General features: G+C 40.6%; 1 protein-coding gene across 2 annotated transcripts in view; it reads right to left on the reverse strand.

Moving 5' to 3' along the window:
- The window catches only part of CHCHD6 (coiled-coil-helix-coiled-coil-helix domain containing 6), a 306,582-nt gene that overhangs the window by 114,773 nt on the left and 166,585 nt on the right, over positions 1 to 25,224 (reverse strand). For both annotated transcript variants that reach the window (XM_042455668.1, XM_042455669.1), the window contains one exon: positions 12,816 to 12,886. In XM_042455668.1, coding sequence (XP_042311602.1) covers positions 12,816 to 12,886 — 71 coding nt within the window. The remainder of the gene's footprint in view (positions 1 to 12,815; positions 12,887 to 25,224) is intronic.

Below are 25,224 nucleotides of genomic sequence, written 5' to 3' on the forward strand. Positions count from 1 at the left end.
GGCAGCTTATCCATTGGAACAGTGCCTTGGATTCAGTGCTGATTTCAAGGGGGACAATAAGATAAAGAGCATCCTTTAAATGAACACTGATAAAAAGTGCACAGAGAGAGTAGTAGCCTCCTCAGACAGTCATGCAAACAATGGAGCCCTTGGTAAGCAAGCTTTAGAAGCTCATAAAAACGAGGCAGGCCTCTGCGGAAATATTGACTTCACAGCAGTTTTATCTTTTAACAACTTCTTAATCCGCCAAACACCATCATGCTTGTGCAGCTTTACAAAGAAGGTGTCAGGTGTCCACTTTCATCTTGCTGCTTCCAAATATTATAATGATGGTGGTGGTGGTTGTGAAGAAGAAGAAGAAGAAGAAAGACAGACAGACAGACAGACAGACAGACAAAATTTTACATGAAAAATAATATTTTCAGTAGCCTTTAGAGAATACATTAGGAACACCTGCACTAAGCCAGAGCATCTTTACGGATTTTCTCCTCCCTCTTTTCCATCCCCTAACAGATTCAGAAACTGCAAAAACATTTAATCCGCAAAAGCTAATCTAAATGTAACACTCAAAAGAAGACAAAGAGGATGCAGAAAGGGAGGAGGGAATTGGCCACTGCCTTTTGGGAGTCTCGCTTTATCCCAGGAGCGAGCGCATTAATAGAACTTGGAATGAAATGCTATTTTATTCTCTGTAGCTAGGAGGGGATTAACAAGTTGTCTTCTCTAAACCTAGCCTGCGTCATGGCTCTCTGAGCAGCGAGAAAAGGACAGGGAGTGAAGTAAAAGGTGGGGAGAACTGGCTTTCTATTTACATGCAGCTTCTTTTGTTGGTGATCGTTGATGTGAAGAGTTTGCTAAACAGCAGAATGTGTGAGAGAGATTGAGAGAGAGAGTTTAGATCTAAGTCTCCAGCCTTTAATTCCACTGGTTAACACATACACACACAAAATGATACAGCTATTGTAGTAAAATCAAACAGACAATATATTTCATGGCAACTCTCCAGGCCAATACAGCATGCACGCAATGAGGGCACATCAAGGAAGGTGGGGGAAAAGCTGCTACTCCTCCAAACTCTGATCAGTAGAGGTGCCTGTTGCTAGGTGTCTCTTTGTTAGGAAAAAGAGACTAGAGAACATCCAAACCAAAAAGAAGTGAAAATGTGTTAAGGAAGAAATGTCTTAAGAAGTTGTACAAGAACATGGATGTAAGATATCCAGGTGTTAAATAGAACCAGTCATATTGGATCTGGTTACCTGCAGGTCAAGAGTGATATTCTCCTGTGATAATGGGTCTTCTCATTGTCTGGGCAGCACAGCTGGGAAAATAATCTTCCCTTCAGGTAACAAAGAGTTTATGATGTGATGAGATTAAGTTACATTTTTATTGCAGAGTCAGTCAGAAATATATCAGAGATCATGAGAGTCAACTGACAAGCAAGATGGCCAACCTGGGAGAAGTTTTCAGACCTTCCAAGGAAATTAACAAATGCCTCAGGTGACTACAAGGTGAGGAAAATCTAACAAAAATTATTTGAAAACTGGAGGTCTGTCCCACCTGTGTGGAGTGAGCTCCAGACTCTTGAGTACCCTCATGAACATCCAGGACTCATGATTCTACTGCAAGTAAAATAGGAAATGTATTTAACTAGTCATGTCAGGGCTTGCTTTTATTTTGGCCATGGCTGAAATGATTTAGACTATTCTCTAATTTGTAACTTTACTAAGTGTGCCTAAAGGGAGGTGCCTTCATGTCGCAGATAACTTTTTGCTAATATTTCTTGTGCAGAACAAATCCTTCCTTTAAAAGTACTGCTCCTCTTCTATATTCCTTTCACGTGCCTTTTGCTCTGTAGTAATTTCTCTACAGGGGTGGGATGTTAGTCTCTGAAGGGTCAGAGATGGAAAGTGCAAGTGGAATCACAGGAACATCTTATTGTGTTGCTATGCAAGTGGTGGCAATTAAGATAGATGGCCTCTGGAGGTACCAACCACCTCAGGCAGATGTAAGAAGGGATTTTGAGACCTTCACACCTCTTTTCAGCTGTTGCCACAGGTTAATATACCTATCATTTGATTGTTGCAGATGCTTTGGCACAAGCCAATTATTGTCCTTTCTGTACAACCCCCCCCCCCCCCCTGGCCCCTGTCTTAAAAAAAGGGCGTGTCTTTCCCCCACACACCCCCCCCCCCCCAAAAAAAACCATTGTTTTTTATCATGTAGACTTGTTAGAGGAGTTTTGAATGACACTCTGGACTGGTGAAGTGCTGTCATAAATACCAGTTAGCATTATTCATCCAGAGAAAATAAAAAGCCCTTTAATGCACTAGGCCACTTGTGCCAGAGCTGCAGATGGTCGAGAGGACGAGAAAATGAATGGAAAGGGATGCTACAGAAGCTTAGCAATGCCAAAGAAGCAGCCTCCATAATCCGTGCCTCTTCTACTCAGGCTGCCATTTGGTTTCTAAAAAATAGGAGCTGCCACTGGCTGCTGAGGAAATTTTGTTTATAATTTATCCAAGTGCAGTAAATGGGACATATAAAAGATGGTGCCAGGCAGAAGGTGACAAAAACAGAAGGAGGTGTGTGTGTGGGAAAGAAATAGCCTCATACTTGTAATTCACCATGAGAAATGGCAAGTGAATGGTAACTTTAGAACTAAACAGTAGGAAAATCCTATTTCCTATCACAGTTTTAAGAGGGAAAAACAGCTGTGTTTATATATGAACTGAACAAAAAGGCTAGGGGCTAAATCCAACTGCTCTGTTGAACAGAAAACAAAAAGAGGGCAATTCAGTAACCCACATGCTAATGAAGCAAGGGGGTCAATCGGTTTTATTTTATTTCAAAGCATTTATATACTGCTTTACTACACAATGTGTAAAAATATAAAGCTGTAAAAATAAAAAATGATAAAATCAGTTAAAAACAATTCATTGGAAATCAGAGGTAACTTGCAATGTTAATACCCAACAAAATGATAAGGACAATGCATTGTTAAATAGGTCATTAACTGACAGCAGAAATATACAATACTGAAAGCCATGGTATATGGGGAGACTATTCCACATGGTGTTGCCACAACACAGAAGACCCTCCTCTGCACTACAGTCAAACAAAAGCCTCCTTAGGCTGTGATGTAGTAAAGATAGCTGTCTCCCCTCAGAACATAAAGACCCCAGCATCTGTAATGGAGAAGGTAGTGTGTCAGATCGTTGGTTTGGAGCCTTGTAAGCCAGAAGTAACACCATCCCTATGGCTAATATAGGATGCAGGAGGCATTTCGAGTAGCAAATAAAAAGTCCGGGTCAGAAACATGGAAGAGGGGACAGTCTTTTGAGGTCTAGTGGAGGGTGCATACTATCCGTGGACTTTTGGTAGCTGCCCGACACAGCTCTAAATAAGCTGTAAAGTAGTATACCTTAATTTACCCAGGACTGGAATATCATGCCTAAACAATTCTAAATACAAATACAACTCTGAGCATATAAAATAAGTCTCCTACATTCCATCTGAAAAAATTAGTAGATTGGCCATATTTATCTGTGGCTTAATCACTCCTGTTCAGTCTTCTGTAATCTATAGTTTAAACAGCATTATTAGACTGAGACTGCAATTAATGTTGAGTCTTCCACTACATTAGTACTGTCTACATTTAGTGGTGTATGTGAAAAGATAAGAAAGGATACTTATCAACAGGGCTTCAGAAATAATGAACAGGACCAAACATCCCAAGAAGCTGTGCCTATCAAGTCCTACTGATTTCAATCATAAAATTTCACTAAGGATAAAGAGAGAAAGGGCTCAAGCTCGACTCAGGCTTGCATCCTTCTGAGGTCGCTAAAATGAGTACCCAGACTGTTGGGGGCAAATTAGCTTACTTGCTAATTAGCTTACTTGCTGTTCACCGCTATGATCTTTGGAATAGCGGTATATAAATAAAACCAATTATTATTAATTATTAGAAAGATGCTCACTTGTTGCCTATCTAAACCATGCAAAATAGATATGTGCCACTCCATGAAAAATTAGGATTGCCAATCCCAGCACAACTGGATAATACTAATATTAAAACTGAGGTAACACTTTGCATGGTCAAATCACTTCATCTACATTAGCCCTGTAATGATAGCTTGTTACTATCATTTCCATATTGTATATGGCGAGCTGAGGCAAGTATGTGAGATTTGCTCAATGAAGCTACCTATGCACTCCATGGTCACTTTGAACCAGGGTCTTTCTTGCTTCTGGCTCATAGCTCAGAGACATTATAGCATCTTAGATTAGCACTACCTAGACTTTTCCTTTTACATTTTTCCTCAGATGTATAATATACATTCTCCTACAAACAGTAGAAGACATCTCCCATATCAGCTGCAACTCTATGCAGCTTTAGGACACAGTTCTGCCAAGTTATCAGTTTTAGTTGAGTAAGTATGATATGACAGGCCAGTGAGATCCCAAAACATGTAATTTGTTGTTGTTCTGAGTCTTCAAGTCATTTCCAACTTATCTAGAGGCAAGCCTATCATGGGGTTTTCTTGGCAAAATTTGTTCAGAGGATGTTTGTCATTGTTTCAAAGGAGATTTGTCATTGCCTTCCCCTGAAGCTGAGAGCATGTGACTTGCCCAAGGTCACCCAGTGAGCTTCATGGTCACATGGGGAAGAACCCTGGTTTCCAGAGTTGTAGTCCAGCACTCAAACTATAACAACAACAACAACAACAACAACAAAAACAACAACAATTTTATTTCTTACAATATATAATACATGGCTCACAATGTATAATACAATGGTATTTTAAAATGTGTAGGCAGTGAGAAATAAGGAAGTTTAATTGATAATATACTGTACTAGATGAAATCTGATACTACTAACAGAAAATACTGTCATAACTGCTGAGGTATAAACAAGGGGGAGGTGGAGAATTCTTTCTAAAACTGTACTTGACCTAGTCTTGCTAAAATAATCAGGAAGCCATTGACAACAATCTTAATTTTGAGCAATGCCTCCCTATTCAAGTTAGCATAATAAAGAAAATGTGGATAGCTCAGATAATGCCTCACATGGAATGTGCTAAAAGTATTCACACAGACAATTCACACATTGCCACGTTGCCTCGACACAATAAACAATAGCAAATTGAAGACACAACCTCATATATTAATCTTTTCACTTTACTGTTTATTGTAGGAAATCCTGAACAATCTCTGTATTTCTAATTGTTTTCTTGGCAACTAGAAACAGTTCGTGAGACATATTTGGCATCAATATCATGAGTTCGAAGATTGAAGACAACTGGTGAAAAGGCTGTCATAACTTAATGACTGCTTTCCAATGTTTAAAATATTTACTATAAGAACTTATTTTTGAGAATGCACACTTCAAAAATGTATGTAATATGTTAGCAACTTTGGTTCTATGGGTGTGATTTTGCTTTCTGTCACTTTTTTGGAAGATTGGCATGTCCTGCCTGATTGCTCCATTGTCCAAGCAACTCTAGCAATCCAAAAACAATGTGCCATTGATTGATTGATTGATTGTTAAACCACTTTGAGTCAGGAATAAAATGGGGTACAAATTAATTAATTAATTAAACTTAAAAATAAATAAATAAAAGTATAATGGAAACAGCTGTCAACATTATTGTTGCCTTTATAGGATGCCCAGCACTTATGAAAAACACTGTCTGAAGTGAAGTCAAAGGCTTTCATGGCAGGCATCCATAGTTTTTTGTGGATTTTTTCGGGCTATGAGGCCATGTTCTAGAAGGGTTTATTCCTGACATTTTGCCAGCACCTGGGGCTGGCATCTTCAGAGAATGCTGGCCCAGAAGAGAGCTGGATATGGACAGGTTGCTCACCTGTAATGGTATTTCTTCGAGTGGTCATCTGCAAATTCACACAAAGACTGCTGCTTCCACTGATGTAGGGATATGAAAAAGTTTCAGTCTTGATTTCAATGGGTTTCTCCAAACTCATCTGCACTTTTATTCTAACCTTGCTTCATGTCGGCTTGTGAAACATTGTTGGTTTTTTTCTTTCTCACATACCAATCTGTATGCATTTTCTCTACCCATTTTCCATAGTGTACACATTTATTTATGTATGTTTCTTAAAATACACATTTTTGTAGATGTTGGTGTGCACTTGTGCAGATTTTACAAATGTACATATTTTAGCCATTTGTGTTTTGTAAATGTAGGCAGAATATCACAGAATACCACAAGGATCACAGATATGCAAATTTTTGAGGTAAAATGTGGATTTGGTAATTTGGACAAAAATACTGAAACCACTGAGATGGTTTTCCATTGCCACCCTGATGTCACCACCAGCAGCAACTGGTGTCTGGAAGGAGAATGGCTTTGAGCTGGAGTGCTATGCAGATGGAATTTATTGTATATTTAATTATTTTTTTATTCAAGTGTTTATATGTTTTTATCTATATGTGTTTTCTATCTGTAATATGCTTTGACTCCCAGTTCTATTTGAAAAGGCAGGATATATAAAAACAGTAACAATAACAACTGTATGCATATAATTACCGTATTTTCCGGTGTATAAGACGACTGGGCGTATAAGACGACCCCCAACTTTTCCAGTTAAAAGATAGAGTTTGTGATATACTCACCATATAAGGCTACCCCTCTTCCAATGCACACCAAATAAAAATTTTAAAAAATCAGATTTGATTTCAATATGGTAGTAATTTTAATTCAAATGGTTATGACATGCAGGTGCTTAGCAGGAAAACTGTCACTTAGCCAGCACTGAGCCAGGGCAGTCAAAGCAGTCTCAAAGTGCATTATTTCTGCAGTGTGTTTTGAACCATAGTCCAACACTCAAGCCACTGCACCAGCCTGATCTACCTGACAGGAATGCTGAGAGGATAAAATACTGTGGAACCGTTGAGTCCTTGAAGCAAAAGGAATTGTGCAAAGTGTATCTTGGGTTTTTTAAATTAATTTTAAATTAATATTATGTCCAGTTCTGGGCACCAAAATTCAAAAAGGACATTGAGAAACTGGAGCCATGTGTCCAAAGGAGGGCGACTAAAATGGTGAAGGGTCTGGAAACCATGAAGCCCTTTGAAGAAAGACTTAGGGAGCTGGGGATGTTTAGCCTGGAGAAGAGAAGATTAAGAGGTGATAGGATAACCCTGTTTAAATACATGAAAGGGTGTCACATTGAGGAGGGAGCAAGCTTGTTTGCTGCTGCTCCAGAGGCTAGGACCCAGAACAATGGATCCAAGCTACAGGAAAAGAGATTCCACCTCAACATTAGGAGGAACTAAGGGACAGTAAGTGCTGTTGCACAGTGGAACACACTCCCTCAAAGTGTAGTGGAGTCTCCTTCCTTGGAAGGCTTTAAAGCAGAGGCTGGATGGCCATCTGTTGGGGATGTTTTGATTGAGAGTTCCTGCATGGCAGAATGGGGTTGGACTGGATGGCCCTTGCGGTCTCTTTCAACTCTACGATTCTATGATTCTAAACCTTAAAAGACATGTACTGAAGAACCCAAAAGGTTATCTTTTGCCCTGTGCAGTGGTCCCCAGACTGTGCCCTTGAAGAGATGTTGGACCTCATCTCCCAGAAGCCTCTGCCATGTTGGCCAATAGCCTGGGATTCTGGGAGCTGAAGTCCAAAATCTCCTTAAAAAGCAGAGTTTGGGGAGCATTGTGGCCTATAGCAATGTTTCCCAAACTTTGGGCTCTAGATATTTTGGGCTTCCTCTCCCTGAATTCCTGACTGTTTGTTAGTTAGCTGGGGCCTCTGGGAGCTGAAGTCCCAAGCCCATGGAGGACCAAAGTTTGGGAAGCACTGCCTTAGAGCCTTAAACCCTTAAAAATGTTTAAATCCTCTTAAAAAGCAGAGGTGCCTTACAGACGGGCCTAAGTGGTGTCATCGTTACGTCAGGAATACGCGCGAGGGGCGGCACTTCCGGACGCGCCTTGCCCCTCGCGCGTATTCCGTACAGCAAGATGGCAGCGCCCTATACAGACGGGCGCGGCCATCTTGACGTAACGGACGCACAGCATCCGGACGTCTAAACCCGGAAGAGCCGTCGCGAGTGTGCGCTTTGGCACTTGCGGCGGCTCTTCCGGGTTGCCAGAAGGAGTGCGATTTCTGCACTCCTTTTTTGCAGCACGGAGGAGTAACGCGGTTTGGCTGCTGCGGCTCCTCCGCGCTGCAACCGGCAGCGGCCCAAGACCACCCCTTTTGGGCAGTCTGTAACGGGCCAGAGTTTGCTCTTGAACAGCACAGTTTGGGGACCATTGATATTACAGTACTGTTCCCTTTAAGAGATTTTGGACTCCAGCTCCCAGAAGCCTCAGCCATGTTGGCCAATAGCCTGGGCTTCTGGGAGCTGAAGTCCAAAGTCCCTTAAAAGAGCCTCCACTCACCTCTTTCTCGCAATCCCTCTCTGAGAACATTCCCAGCAAACTCCCCCAGGAGCCCCATCTGAAGGCAGACCCGAGGGGAATGGAGGAGACAAAGAGGTGAGGCTCGCTGTGGAAAGGAAGAAGGGAGGGAAGGAGGGAGGGAGGCGCCCGGTAGGTCCACCGCCATTCTGAGCTGATACCCTGATTTTGTAAGGCACCTACCAAAGTAGCTAGCCCCCTCCTCCCCACCCAGCCCAGGCAGCCTCATCCTCTGCCGTGCTATTTGCGGTGCACAAGGCTTCTTGGGAATTGTAGTCCAGCGCTTCCCTTTTTGTGTGAAGAAGAAAAGGCAGAGCGGGGATGGCGCCGCCGCCACCGCCGGCTTCTGCAATTTTGCCAGACTCTTGGCCAAAGGGAAAGGGGTGGGTTTTGTGGCATAATGTACTCTACTCTTGGCAGCAAGAAAATAAAAAGCCCAAGATTATCTATCTGTATCTGGCGCATTAGACGACCCCTGACTTTTGAGAAGATTTTCCAGGGTTGAAAAGTCACCTTATACGCAGGAAAATACGGTATTATAAAATTATTGTGGCTAACATTTAAGAATCTAAATAGATCTCTTTATTTTGCCCTCAATTCCAAACTGTATTTCCTTATAGCCAGCTGCTTAGTAAATGCAATATGGCTTATCATGATTTTAAAAGTGTGATTTTAATATGGATTGTCACGATCTTACAAGTATAACTGCTCAGACACTGTAAGAGCTTTCAATTGGGATGATATATTTTCTTATTAAAACACTGCAACTGCTGTCTTCGACATTGTCACCACCATATAAATAGGCTTAAAATATGAAACATACATCACCATATAAATAGACATAGAATATGAAACACATATTAAGTGACAAAAAGATGGAACAAAGTAACAAAAGCCATCTCGGTGTGAAGATAAATACAGTATTTTGAGAAAAGTAGTTTGTGTTCTTTTAATTAACAGCTAATGTCTAATTTGTCACCATTTATTTGTCTATCACTCCACCTGCCCCACGTTCTTTAAATTGTCTACTTGATATTACCACTCTGAGGGTTACTGCAGACTATGGCTGAGATCCTCTTTGAGGATAAGGATAAGGTTCACTGGTGTACTCACATAGGAATCTGGGATGGCAACTGCTGCCATGAAGGTGGCAGGCACAAATGGAGACATTTTGGGCACCTCCCTGGCCAATCAATGGCAGTTTGGACCAGGGGTTCAAAGCTGTATACAGCACCACCTGGTCGCCACCACACAGCCAGGATGAAATCATGGCCCAAAGATAGACTGAAATGATTTAGGATACCTGAGCTCAAATTGCCCTCCTTAAATTGGAAGAGGGGGAAGACAGGGACTCTCAAAAACCTTGTAGGGGAAGAAGACTGCATCAGAGCACCAAAGTGAGGGACCGCAGGAATTAAAAAGAAAATAAATGGTTACCAAACTGATTCTCACCACAAACACAAGCGAGAAACATGCATATTTCTCTGGATGCAATCAATTACTTTCCTCACACTACAACAATAAAATACCATTATTTTTCATTTGTGCTCCAGAGAACTTTGGAAGGGTGAGGTATAAGGCAAGATCAAAGCCAGGCCAAGGTAAAATACAGTGGTGCCTCGGGTTACGAAATTAATTCGTAACGCGGCCGCTTTCGTAACCCGAAAAGCCTTCGTAAGCCGAATTGCCATAGGCGCTAATGGGGAAAAGCCGCGATTCCGTGCGAAAAAGCCGAAAAAAGCACCAAAAGTTTTTTCGTAACCCGAAAAAACATTCGTAACCCGAAACAATAATTCCCTATGGGATTTTTTCGTATCCCGAAAATTTCGTAACCTGGGTATTTCGTATCCCGAGGTACCACTGTAGACATCTTTGAGGCTGTTCCCACTTAAGATTTGAAACAATTTAAAATACAACGTTTTTAATAAAACCGATTCAAAATAACCCTGGTGTTATCTCGCGTTCCGAAACGTGTTATTCTTCGTTCCCATCTGGTTATTTAAATCGAAGTTTTTACCTGCAAGCGTTCCTACTTGGCATGAAATCGGTGTTTAAATAAAGCGATTCTTCTCTTCCATACCTTATTTGGAGCTGTCAATCAATAGTACGTCAGAATGACGTAAGGTTAACCCGGATTATTTGGAAGCGATTTAACTTTCGTCAGCGTTTCCATTTCATTGACCGTTTGTGAAATGATGTATTTTTGGCGGTTTTTTTTAAAAATGAACCAATCAAGGCGCTTAAACGATCAAACGTCATAAGCGCTGTCAGCCTTATATACATTTTCCTTCCGAATTTAGTAGGAAACCCAAGCTCTTTCCAGAGGAACTATGGGATAGGTTTTGCATGACAGCATCCCCTCTTCATGTCTCCCAAGACAGCCAGGGAGAATCCCTTCACAGAGCCCACAGATCAATGGGGGAGGCTTCTGGCAAAGCAGGGAGGGAGCACTCTTCCCAAAGATTCTCTTTCCAGGGTTGGAGGAGAAGGCAGATTCCGTTTGAGAAAGAGAGGGAGAAAGGCTCTATCCCCCCCCCAGAGCCCTTCCCTGTCTGGGCAAGATCAGATGCCTCCTCGCGAGGAGCCTTCCCTTCCCTGCCTGGGCGAGATCAGAGCCCAAGCGGGCAGGGAATGCCTCTTTGAGAGGAGGCTTCCCTTCCTGCCTCTCCTCCGTTAGAAATGGGCTCTCCCTACACAGAGGGGAGGTTGCAATCCACCGGGAGAAGCCTTGTAGTCCTTTGCAGATGCAGGCGCTTAAAGCGCTGAAGAGATTAAGCGCCTGTAAACCATTAAAATAAAAAATAAAAATAATCCTTATCTCTTATTGAAAGACCACAGCGGACAAAGGGGTGAGGGAAGAAAAAATGGCGACAGCCACGACGGATGGGGACAGAAAGGGCAACTCCCCCAAGGACAGCCCCCACCGCAGTCCGCTTCTCCCATCCATCCAACCCGATTCAAAGGCTGTCGTTCCTATTTAAATACTCCGGTTCCTAACTCGAATCAATGGAAAAACGTAGGTCGGACCCTAGTGTTTTTTTAACACGTGTTAAATGAGGAAAATTCGATTTAAATTTTTATCCCGCTCTACGATTCGATTTGTAGTGGGGACGATTGCGGGTTGCTCTAGAACCGTTCTAGGTTTAAATCGGATTCTAATATGAACGCCACTCCTTGGATTCGATTCAGAACGCGGGGTTTCCCCTAGTGGGAACATCCCCTAAGTAGATCCCATGTGAAAAAGAGGCTGAACCAAAATTGAACTTCATTCACCCTGATCAAGCAGATTTCCTATGTTATGCTGCAGAATCCTCTTGCTTCCAAAATAAATGAGTACATGTATGCTACAAACTTTGTAAGAGGAGTAGGCAAGAAAGATGCATGCCCAGCTGTCTTTATGTCACCCCAAGGTCCTTGAGAGCTTTGCTACAGTGCTGTCACTGAAAGCAACCCACCCCACTTCCCAACAAGCAACATACAGTACCTGCTTTTAAACAAACTGCTTCCATGTCAAAGGAAGTCATGCAGAGTGAAGCAAGTGGTATTACCATAAACTTTCTGGAAGTACTAACCCACTCCCAGCAAGGCATGTGCTCCCTTGCTCAACTTGTAGATGTACTGTGGAAAAGGCAAATGGAGGCCCTTTTTTCCTGGCAGTATAAACTGAGGGATTCAGCCTCACTGGGTTGGTGGTTACCCCACCCCCAGTTCCCAGCAGTAACCCAGTATTGCTTTGCAGCAATGAATTCTACTTCAGAGGTGTTTTGGGAATGTGTAGGAAAAGAAAGACTGAAAGTATCAGCACATTTTAAATTAAAACTCTTACCTCCAGTAACCAAGGCTTAATTGGTAGTACTAAAAATGTCAAGCTAAAATAGTTACTAAACCTTAGGAGAAACATTTCAATCTTTAAAAATAAGAAAGCTTCTAATTCAAAAACTGGGATACCACAATGACACCATGGTGTCATAGAAAAGGGGGTATAGTTTTCTGAAGAATCTTTGAGGAATAGATTCAGCTCAGGAGCTTGTGGTCCTTACTTTATAAAGATTAGAGAGAAATACATTATTATCTATTCTGGTCTGGTCTTTTGTTAGCTTTCTTTGCTGATTTTACCATAGTGCCCTACTTTGAACAGTACTGGCTGGTGGCCCACCATGTAGATGGAAAGGTTGGTCCTTATTTTTACACATCTAGACCATGAGTGGGAATAATACAGGACTTTGAATCATGCTGGACTGGAAGTCCCAGCAGCTCTAGCCAGTGTAGCTAATGGTAAAGAATACTGGGAGGTGCAGTTCAACAACATCTGGAGAGCCATATAAATCCTATCCCTGGACTAGACAATATTTTTAAGCATGAAGAGCAAGGTTAGAAATTGGTTTCTTACCTAATCCGATCTTCTGCATTGGTAACTGCATCACTGTACTGAGCCAAAGTCATCTTGTAGATTTCAGAATTCTGAAAATCAAGAAAAGCATCAGTCAGCATAAAAAAGTTTCTAAAAATTCACAGTCCAGTACTACAATTCTTAAATAATTTTTAAAAATGGAGCCATCATATATTAATGGATTTATTCATGAAGTCAGTTTTCACCAAACTGGTGCCCTTCAACAGTCCCTAACTTTGGCCATGCTGTCTAGAACAGAAGGGAATTGTTCAAAACATCTAGATGGAGGGGAACAAGTTAGGAAACACTGTACCAGGGCACCAAAAGGACCCCCAGAATGAAAAAGCCCGTCAAAACAAAGAATTACCAAACTGATTTACATTACAACCAATCAGTCTGCATCTGTATAGCTGATATGTGTCCATAGTATGAAATAGCATGAGAATAATCCCATCCATGCTTATTACATTCAGTATTAAAGGATAAATTAGTCACACACACACACACACACACACAAAACAAATGAACTGTGAAGGGAAAAGTCCGTATTTTCCCTAACAACTGTCTGTCCCTTCCTGGGAAGTATAGGTTATGTGAAGTAAAACCCATGAGTCTCTTAGGAACCACATGACCAGTAATTTATGAGTAAAGCTAAAGGCCACAGTAAGCACATTAAAAGCATCATATACAACACAGGTGAACTGAAAGAAAAATTAGCATCAATAATGTAGAAGCCCAGACAGATTTCTTACAAGTGATTGTTTGAAAGTATACCATTTTTATTTTCATTAAATACCACATAAACTTAAGATACCACAGTAATTTTGCCAGCATGGCAACTTCATTCTATAAAGTAAAACCATGCAAAGAAATCCTGCCTATATTTGGAAGAAGGAGCTCACTTCTAGTTGACTAGATAGCAAACAACATGCAAGTTATACCACATCCCAAACTAACAAAACAATTATGATTGAGCTTAAGGAAAGTGAGAGGGTCTACTTACTGGCTTGTCTTGTGATCTTTAATTATGTCATACGTTGTTTCACTGCCTCCATGTTTATCTCTTGTATTATAGGCCTCAAGACAATTACATCCAGATGCTCACATTGTGGGAACTTTGCCCCAAACACAGTTATCACATAAAGCAAGGATCCCCATACTTGGGTCCCAAGATGTTGTAGCACTAAAACATCCAGAAGCTCTAGCTGGCACTGTCAATGGTCAAGGCCCCTAAGAGCTGTAACAGAGCAACGTGGGAACAAAGGCCCCATTCACACTACGAAATAACCTAGTGTGGAACCCAGGTTATTTCGCTGGAGTTCATACTGGCCCCAAATGCAGTCAGTGCAGTTTGCGTGGTGGGGGAGCAGGGCACAAAAACACCAATTTAACCTGGTTTGGCACCGGGTCCCTTACCGCACCTTTTGGTTGATCCCGCAATGATCCGGATCTTTTGGTTGTGAGAACACACTACCAGATCGATCAGGATTGCACAGGACTCTGAAATGCTATCCTCCCTTCTCCTCCTCCCTGCTCTCCATATCGCAGCGGTGCCACTTTCCTCCTCCTTTCTCTCCTCACTTCAACATGGAGGACATTTAGGAATTCCTCCTCTAGACAAGAGGAAGTGGAAATGGCCTTCAGTTTCCCCTTCAGACCCACGTACTTAGAAAGAGTGAGGGCTACTCATTTCCCCAACAGAGCTGTAGTGGTTTGTGTGTTGGACTATGGCGGGATACAGACCGCCCAAGTTTGCTGCGCAAGGGAGCCGCAGCGGTCAAACTGCGCAGCTCCACAGCGCAACAAAAAGAAGCCGCAAATAGCGGCTTCTTTCTGCGCTGCCATTATGATGCTGCAAGGCGCCAATGGTGCAATTACAGTGCCGTGAAGGCACCGAGACGTGTGGACACTAGGCGTCCGTCACGTCAAAATGGCAGCGCCCATGTGTATAGGGTGCCGCCATTTTTTCGCCCCCGTCACATGCGAGGGGTGAGGAGCGTTTGAAAGTGCCACCCCTCACACGTGATGGGGGTGCCTCATAGCGCCCGTTTAAATCGGGCCTGTGACTCTGAAGACCAGGGTTCATGTTCCCCCACCCTGCTATGTAAACCTTGGGGACAATCACACTCTCTCAACCCCAGGGGGGGATAACCATGATAGGTTCACCTCAGGGTTGTTCCCATTAGTCTGAAGTGAGTTGAAGGGTCTCTCAGCATCCTGGAACTGGCAGTGGAGCCCCTCCTGAAGCAGCAGCCCGTGCTCCTGTTGCCTCAGCTGTCGAGTAACGGCCGCTCTCTCCACTCCCTGAGACTGAGAAACCAAGTACAGGTGAGTCAGAGGGGAAGAAGCCCAAGTGCCGGCTTACGGGCATTTGGGGCACAAGGCTGTTTTTCTTCTCATCCGCTCCACTCCCTGGTTTCTCTTTTAGCAACAGTTGAGAGGAGAGCGCCCCACAGACAGGGGTGACCAGGTATCCTCCTTTCCCAGGACCTGTCCTACATTCCCCACTCCTATCCAACAGTATTGTCACGGGGGGTGCAGGCCACACCGGGTGACACCACCAAAGGCGGGTGACACCCAGTGGAGGACCCAGTGTCCCCAGTTCCTGCCCTGCAAGGCTGGGAAGTCAAGCCTCGCAGGGGGTGGGAGCCTGCCAGAAGGCATTGGGTGATGGCTGCTCTTTTGATGCCACCCTCAAGCTCTACCCCAGGAAAGCCAACCCCCCCCACACTAAGTCTCACCCAGGCTGGGAACGCCACTGCTATCCAAGTGTCCTCCATTTTGAGCACGGCTAAGAAGCATTGGATTTGTCTGATTCCTTGCTGGGCCATGAAACCCACTGGGTGACCTCAGGCAAGTCACACTCTCTCAGCCTCAGGGGAAGGCAATGGCAAACCTGTTCTGAACAAACCCTGCCATGAAAAGTCCATGATAGCTTCACCTTAGGGTCGTCATAAGTCAGAAACGAGGCAAATCTTCTGAGGCTGAGTGTGGCCACTGCCTGCCATTGCCTCTTCTTCCTCCTCCTTCTCCTCTCTCCCTGAGATGACGCATCCCTGCTCTCCTTCCTCCATCTTCCTCCTTTCTCCTCTTCCTCCTGGCCCCTCCAACCACTGCTGCCACTGCCGCTGCTGTTCAAGTGTGAACGGTAACAGAAAATTTGATTGTGGTAAACATAGTGAGAACTATGATCTCAATCAATGCGGGATGGCATCGCCGAAGAGACCCGAATCTCCTTGGTACAAAATCATAAGTATGAATGGGCCCTAACTTTGAGAACCACTGACATAGTGTGGAATGTGATTCTTCTCCAGTTCATCTACATTAACAGTAACAAATATTACATGGATACATTTACTCTGTAACTTACTGTTTTAATGGTGACAGGCTAAATAGATTTACACAAATTAAATAATCCATTCAGAGTGTGTGGGGTGGATTAAACAAAGTATGACAGATAAGAAATACATTTACAGCCAACCCTTCAGATCCACGGATTCAAGCTTCCATGGATTTAAAAAAATATTCCAAAAAGATGAAAATTCCCAAAAGCAAACCTTATTTTTGCTATTTTATATAAGGGACATCATTTTACTATCCATTGTATTTAATGGGACCTGAGCATCCAAGAATTTTGGTATCCACGGCAGTTCCTGGAACCAAACCACAGCAGATATCAAGGGGCCACTGTACATTTTCTTTCTGCATTCTTGCATGTCCTTTATAGATTTTATCATGATTATTTCAAGTTTTATTTTCTCTCCGAGTTCTCCTTGCCATGGGCACTCAGATAAAATTTTCCTACTGTGTTTATTCTTACTTTCTTGCAATGTCTTGCCAATATTTAAGGGGAAAAAACCAGGACTGAACACAGAAAGGTCACTAATTCTTTTTGCAGGTCTGCTTCTCCTAGATACATTTGTATTCTATGTTTCCTCCTACCACTTTTCTTGCAGAGTTCATAAATTAACAGGTTTATATAAGCATGCTTTGATATTCTTTTCAAACTTGTTACTTGAAAGCATTATTGTTAAATATATTGTTATGTATTATGGAAAGAAACCACAGTAGGGAATCATTTTCACAGATTTTGACTTCTTTTTTTTACTGTTTCTCAGGAACTGACAAATCATAGATGAGTACTCACCTCAAAATGCATTTTGGCAGTGAACTACTAAGTGATTTTATTTGTGTTTTTGTTATATAACAGTCTTTTTTTTAAAAAAAAATGTTCCCTACACACACCTGTTAAAAATTTGGAGCTCAGAGATTTTAATGGCACCTTTTTTCACTGTCCTGCAGTTCCTTTCTACAGTATCTCTTACTTGAGGCTGAGAAAAAACCAAAGACCTTTGATCCATTAATTAAAACTGCCATTAAAAATTAAATATTGTGAATAAGTAGGTGCAAGCATTATCTCCATGGGTTTTATAAGTCTCACTGTTTCTCCAATTACATTTCAAGCAATTTTCATATTTCATCCAGTCTGATTTCTCCCAGGACCTGGATTTGCAAGATCAAAAAGATGACAAAAAGACAGAAAAGGAAGCAGGAGTGGAAGGTACCCTAATGAAATATTTTGCAGGAGTCCCATCAGATACCATTAGCCAACAGCAATCTGCAATGAAACAGCAGGAGGAAAGGGAAACAGGAACAAATATGTTGTACATGAATCTCAGCATGAAGCTGGCATTTAACCTACCAAGGACAGAAAAAAGAATAGAAAAGAAAAGCAGCCAACAGGCTTGTTCCCAGGCAAGAGTGTTCTTTATGTTGGTTGTAGAAGGAATTTTTACCTCCAGAAAACAGAAGGTACAAGAATATGGTTCTCTAATCATGTTGAAAGGATAGAAAAGGCTATTAGCATGTATTTACCCACCTTATTTCTCAGCTACCTTTCCATAGGGGTTCTCAAGGCAATATATCATTTTTAAAAATAACTTTCAAATACAACACAAATGAAGAAACAGCAATAAAACCACACCAATTAAAAGAAGCTAGTAAAAAAAAACGCCAAAAAGTATCTAGATTGGAATGGCTTTTAAAAACAAAAAGGTCTTTACCCTCTAGTGTAGGAAGGTACCCTATGGAAATATACCTGCAGCTGTTTCAGATGTTGGAATGTAATTCTCATAATCCCTAGCTAATGCTGAGGAATAATGGGCACTGCAATTCAGCAACATCTAAAAAACCACAAGCTGCCCATTCCTGCTACAGTGGAATAAAAATAATTATGGGTTTCATTCAATATCATGTGAGCAGACTGCTGTTTATTCATGGGAACTTCCCACCTTCTCCTTCTAAAACCACTACAACCCCTGAGCTATGACTCTACGACAGATACTGCCTGGCCCATGCACATTAATCTCCAGTCCACTTTACTACAATGGCATACAATATGGAACTATCATTGAAAAGAGTCCACAGACTTAAAGAATGTAGCATAATGAAGACAGACCGCTCACTGGAAGTTGACATTTTTCAAGATGATAGTCCAGGGCTGCATTAACTGCAGTAACCAGTCAATTGCCAGGCCAAATTCAAAGTGCTCAGGTTGCTTTTAAGGCCTTTGTTTTTTAATAGCACTTCTCTGGATGCTACAATTCATTATGGTGTAATGAGCAGCTCTTTTTTGTAGTGGTCCCCCATGGAAGAAATATGTCTTTCCCTGTTGTCCTTTTTTTTTAAAAATATCTTTATTAGTTTTTCCATCATTTCGTACAGCCTTCCAAGAAGTGATCACCTTAAATATATATATAAAAAACAACAACACAAATTAGGGAGGTGCCACCATATCCATTAACAATCTGGTATGGTGGTATCCCTTGCATATAATCTAGTTACATTCAAACGATAGGGTTCTTCCACTTTCTTGATTACATCTGTATAGGGAAAGAATTCTTAGAACAACTCTGTATTAATTCCCCATATATTATTCCAATAAGCCACAACAGGACGCCAATTTTTTTCATGATGAACAATATTCCCATTCTTAACTTCATATGAAAGTTTATCCATTTTTTTCATTTCATGAATTCTTAATAGCCAATCCTCTATATTGGGGGCCTCGTTTTTTTTTCCAGTTTGCTGCTATTTCTAGTCTCGCCGCCGTAATTAAGTAGAGCAGTGTTCTCCATATTTCATTCTCTTTGGAGGTTTTCATTGCTGACGTCATATTTAATAAGTAAATCAGGCTCCTTATTGAACTTAATCTTAAATATATCTTGAATTGCTAAATGAATTTTCTCCCAGAATTCTCCCATAATTTCGCAGGACCACCACATATGAAACATAGTCCCTCTAGCCTTTTTACACCTCCAGCATTTGTCCTCCTGCAGATTAAACATTTTCTTGAGTTTTGAGGGGGTGAAATACCATCTGCTATAGATCTTCATATAATTTTCCTTCAAATTATATGAAGCCGAAAATTTTTGTGTTCTTTTCCATGCTCTTTCCCAACTCTCAAGTTCTAGCGTGTGACCAAAATCTTGCGCCCAACTAATCATATTAGATTTGATTATCTCTTTTTCTGTATCTCTTTTGAGTAAAGTTTTATAGAACATATTTATTTTCTTTTTATCTCGTTTCTCGAAGATAATATCTAAATCATTTTTTAAAGTGTCAATCCCTTCTTTCTTACAGTCTTCAACAAATTTGCTCTGAATCTGAGAATAAATAAACCAATTCAACTCATATCCCTTGTTATTGATTTCCTGCAATGATTTCATTTTACTACGGCCTAGCTTATCCTTTACTATCAAGTCTTGGTACGTTAGCCATTTTGAATTTACTGACCATTTCCCAAATAGACCTTCTTGCGAAGAGACCCAGTTGGCAATTTGCTTATACCAATTCTTTTTAATTTTTTGCCAAGTCTGAAGCAAAGCTTTCCTAATTGGATGATTGTTAAATGCTTTATCTAATCTTGATTTGTTATACCATATATACCCGTGCCACCCATATTTTAGGTCAAAACCCTCAAGATTTAGTATTGATGTATTTTCTAATTTTATCCAATCTTGGATCCATGTAAGGTGTGCTGCTTGTAGGTATAATTTTAAATCTGGAAAGGCCCATCCCCCTCTTTCTTTCGCATCTCTCAATAACTCCCATTTGATCCTTGATTTTTTACCTTTGCCAATAAACTTTTTAAATTCCTTCGTCCATTCGTCTAAAATTCTATCATCAGAAATTATCGGAACATTGGTCATAAGAAAAATAATTCTTGGTAGTATCATCATTTTTAACAAAGAGATCTTACCTAATAACGATAGTTGTAGCCTATTCCAATATAACAGATCCTTTTTGATTTCTTTCCAGAGTTTTTGATAATTATTTTCAAATAAGTTGTTATTGTTATTTGAAATCCACACTCCGAGATATTTAACCTTTTTCTGTATTTGACAGCCTGTCTTTTGAGTCAATGCTTCTTGCTCTTGTTTTGACATATTTTTAGTTAATATATTAGACTTTTCTCTGTTAATCTTGAACCCTGCTACTTTACCAAAATTGTTAAGCTCTTTTAACAGGGTGTCGACGATATTCAAAGGATCTTCTAATATCACTATCATATCATCTGCGAACACTCTTATCTTATGTTCATGTCCTTTAATCTTTGTGCCTTTTATATTAGCGTTGTTTCGAATGGAATTATTCAATATCTCTAGAGTTGCTATAAAGAGAAGAGGGGATAAAGGACAGCCTTGTCTCGTCCCTTTAGTTATCGGAAATTCTTGAGTCACGGTATTGTTTATCTTTAGGCTGGCCATTTGTTCTTTGTAAATTTGCTTAATGTTTCCACAGAAGAGTTCTCCAAGATTCATTCTTTTTAAGGTTTCTAACATAAATGACCACTTTATGTTATCGAACGCCTTTTCGGCGTCTACAAATAAAAGCGCTAGCTGTCTTTCTCTGTGAACATTATAATATTCCAGTATGCTATAAATTGCTCTTAGATTGTTCTTAATCTGCCGTCCTGGCAGAAAGTCATTTTGGTCTTCTTTGATGTTTTGTATTAGTAATTTCCTGAGTCTGTTTGCCAACAAAAAAGCGTAAATCTTATAATCGATATTTAAAAGCGAGATCGGTCGAAAATTACTAACCTGCAATAGATCTTTCCCCTCTTTGGGGATCAGTACAATGTGCGCCTTTTTCCAGGTGTCTGGTATTCCTTCTTTCGAGATAGAATTCACTACCTTACAGAAATGGTCCGCTATATCATTTTTGTACAACTTATAGAATGTTGACGTAAACCCATCTGGGCCAGGAGCTTTCCCATCTTTAAAATTTTGAATACTTAAAATAACTTCCTCTTTTGTAAATGGTTTGTTTAACTCTGCTTTTTGCTCTTCGGTGGCCAAGGGTATTTCTTTATCTTTGAAAAACTTATCTAATACATCATTTAAATTGGAAGAGGGCTTATTCAACATCTTTATCAATGACCTGGATGACAGAATTGGAAGCATACTTATCAAATTTGCAGATGATACCAAATTAGGGGGAATAGCTAATACCCCAGAGGACAGGATCAAGATTCAAAATGACCTGAATAGACTAGAAAGCTGGGCCAAAGCTAACAAAATGAAATTCAACACGGAGAAATGTAAGGTATTGCACTTAGGGCGGAAAAATAAAATGCACAGATATAGGATGGGTGACACCTGGCTGAATGAAACTACGTGTGAAAGGGATCTAGGAGTCCAAGTAGACCACAAGTTGAACATGAGTGAACAGTGTGATGCGGCAGCTAAAAAGGCCAATGCTATTTTAGGCTGCATCAATAGAAGTATAGTGTCTAGATCAAGAGAAGTAATAGTGCCACTGTATTCTGCTCTGGTCAGGCCCCACCTAGAATATTGTGTCCAGTTCTGGGCGCCACAATTCAGAAAGGACATTGAGAAACTGGAGCGTGTCCAAAGGAGGGCGACAAAAATGGTGAAAGGTCTGGAAACCATGCCCTATGAGGAACGACTTAGGGAGCTGGGGATGTTTAGCCTGGAGAAAAGAAGGTTAAGAGGTGATATGATCGCCCTGTTTAAATATTTGAAGGGATGTCATATTGAAGAGGGAGCAAGCTTGTTTTCTGCTGCTCCAGAGAACAGGACCCGGAACAATGGATGCAAGCTACAGGAAAAGAGATTCCACCTGAACATTAGGAGGAACTTCCTGACAGTAAGGGCTGTTCGACAATGGAATGCACTCCCTCGGAGGGTGATAGAGTCTCCTTCCTTGGAGGTCTTTAAACAGAGGCTGGATGGCCATCTGTCAGGGATGCTTTGATTTGGATTTCCTGCATGGCAGGGGGTTGGACTGGATGGCCCTAGTGGTCTCTTCCAATTCTATGATTCTATGATTCTATGATTATCTTCCTTATAAAGCTTCCTGAAATAGCTATAGAAAACCTCCTCAATCTTGTCCTTACATGTGTAAGTTCCTAATTTATCTCTGATTTTGGAAATGTTTTTGGATTTTCTGATTTTCCTTACTCTATTTGCCAGCCATCGACCGGGTTTATTCGCATTTTCAAAGTAATCAAATTTGGCTAGTTTTAACTCTTTTGCTAACTCCTTTGTTTCTTCCATCTTAACTTGCTTCTGGAGCAATTTTATTTCATTACGAGTAGTATTGTTGGTTGGATCTTGAATTAATTCGTCTTCCTTTCTTGCTAATTGATCCAGTAACATAAGTTGCTTCTCCTTATTAATTTTTTTTAACTCTGCAGATCTTTGAATTAGGTAACCCCTTGTTACCGCTTTGAAAGTATCCCACACAATTTTTAATGACATACCTTGCGTCATATTTTCTTTGAAGAACAAATGTATCTCTTTCCTTAATTTCCCAGTGAACTTTGGGTCTTCCAATAGTTCATCTTTTAATCTCCATTCAAATCCCCTCTTCTCAAAAGTTTTAATACCTAGTTCTATTAAATTATGATCCGAATAAGTCCGAGGGTGAATTTCCATCTTTGTTAGCTTTGTGCTTAAGTCTCTTTAAAGCAAAAATAAGTCTATTCTTGAAAACGATTTATGAGAATCGGAAAAAAAATGTAAAACCTTTTTTATCCTCATATAAGTGAGACCATGCATCTATCAAATCGTGTTCTTCTATTAAGTTAATACAACTCGTAGGGAGTTTCCCTTGATTTTTTGCTATCAATTTATTGGATTGTCTATCTCTTGCGGGCTTCAGCACTCCGTTAAAGTCACCTACTAGTAAATAATTCTTGACATTCAAATCATGTAATTTTTTATTTAAGTTGTTAAAAATGCACCTTTCTTTTCTAATGGAGCATAGATATTAACTACTACTAGTTTACTATCGGAGATAAAAATTTCCACATTTATGAATCTTCCTTCACTATCTTTATCCAATTCCTTTACAGAGTATTTCCCGTTAACGTATATAGCCACCCCCTCTTCTTTTTTTTATCCAAGGCAAAATATAGATTTCCTAGTTTATAGTTTTTCAAATAGTTACTATCGTCTTGTCTTATTTTTGTTTCCTGCAGGCACACTATATCGAATTTATTCTTCTCAATATAATGATAGATCTGTTTTCTCTTTTTAACCGAATTCAGTCCCTTAGTATTCCAAGATGCAATTTTTATCTCCATCTTTGACTTATCTTTGTGTTCCTACAAGTCTTTTCCTATATGTTTGGCTCTCTTTCTTCCCTCTCTTCTTCCTCACTTAACACCTCTTCTTCCGAATCAGATTTGTTTAATAATGTTATCGCATCCTTCAAATTTGACTGAAAATTTGTTTCTCCTTTCTTCTCCACAGAATTTGTACCTGTTTTGCTGCTATTTGATCTTGCATTTTTGTCCTTAGCTAAATTTTTCTTGTAAAATACCTTAGCTTTCACAACTGAGTCTATTTTGATTCTTTTTTTATTATAATTAAAAGATAATCCTTCAATTTTGTCCCATCTGAAATGTATGTTTCTTCGCTATAAAGCATTAGATAAAAATTTGTATTCTTGTCTCCTTTTCAAGATCTGTGGGGGTATGTCTTTAAAGATTTCTATAGTTACATCTCCCATTATTAACTTTTCCTCAAATTTTTTTTGGATTAGTTTATCCCGAAGTCTAGTACCTAAAAAACATACCGCTACATCCCTCGGAAGTTTCTTTTCCCTGGCAGCTTTTGAATTTATTCTGAAAATTCTGTCTATCTGATTTTCCAAGATCTCCTCGGGTATACTTAAGAATTCTGACAGTTTTATACGAATATTCTTTTCAATGTCTTCATTAATTTGCTCTGGTATCCCTCTTAGTTTCACGCATCTATCTCTGTATCTGATTTCTTGTAAAAGGATTTCAAATTCCAAATCGGTTTGTTTTTGATCCATCCCCTCAATTTTTAATTCAGTTTCATCAGTCCTTACAGCCACCTCTGTTAATTCTGTTCTAACTTCTTTTATATCCTTATTGATACTATCCATTGTGTCTATCAGAGCATTTATTTCTTTTTGTAAGTCTTGCCTGATTTCATTTCTGGTAGCCTTTAATACTTCCCTGATCTCTTTTTTGAAATTTTTCTTGAATTCTCTCAATTCCTGTAAAATAATGGTGGATATATCTGTCGGATTATTAGCTGTATCTATGGATCCCCAACTAGGATTTATAACTAGTTGTGTTTGTGTCAAATTTCTAGATCTCACACCTGATGCCATTTTAATCACTAACAAGATATCTTGTCCTTTAGATCTTATTCCTACAGATGTTTGCCTACCTGTATGATACCTTAACTAGTACAGTGTACCAACCGATTACTCCCGTTTACCTTAATATTATTTAGTTATCAGAAAGAAAAACAGCAAAGAGCTATACCCTTCCTCCAGTCTTATTAAACAGAGTGTTCTACTTACTTCTATTATACTAGAATTTCTAAATATTCCCCTACTTGAACCCTGTTTCTGTCCCCTGTATCTAGCTTAGTGACATAACACTGTATCATTAAATATAAAAGTTAGACAAGAATTCTCGCTACACAACATATTGTAAGGCTGCTCTAGCTCCCGGTATGTCCCAGATGCCCCTCCCCGTACTGGAAGACTCCTGGAACCCCGATCAAGCCCCCGAGCCCTCTCAGCTGCTTGTCAACCCAAACAGCTTCGCCCTTCACCGGGTCGATTTACAATATGTTGGATGCGGGCGAGATGGTCACCCACTATAGCCTTGTCTAACAGCGCATCTGTATTGTTTATGGCAGCTAGGAAAGGAAAAAAAGGGCTCCGACGCTGCTGCCTCCGCTGCTGCTGGTGAGTGTGTTGGGCGGGGGGGATTTATCCCTCCCCCCTGCGCGGCTTGAGTACTGCTCTGGCGCTGGTTGGAGGAGGAGGAGAGCGCGTTGGGGCCAAGTGTCTCGCCCTTCCTTCTGCTGCCTCCGCTGCTGCTGGTGAGTGTGTT

The sequence above is a fragment of the Sceloporus undulatus genome, chromosome 2 (assembly GCF_019175285.1).
Source record: "Sceloporus undulatus isolate JIND9_A2432 ecotype Alabama chromosome 2, SceUnd_v1.1, whole genome shotgun sequence".
Lineage (NCBI taxonomy): Eukaryota > Metazoa > Chordata > Lepidosauria > Squamata > Phrynosomatidae > Sceloporus > Sceloporus undulatus.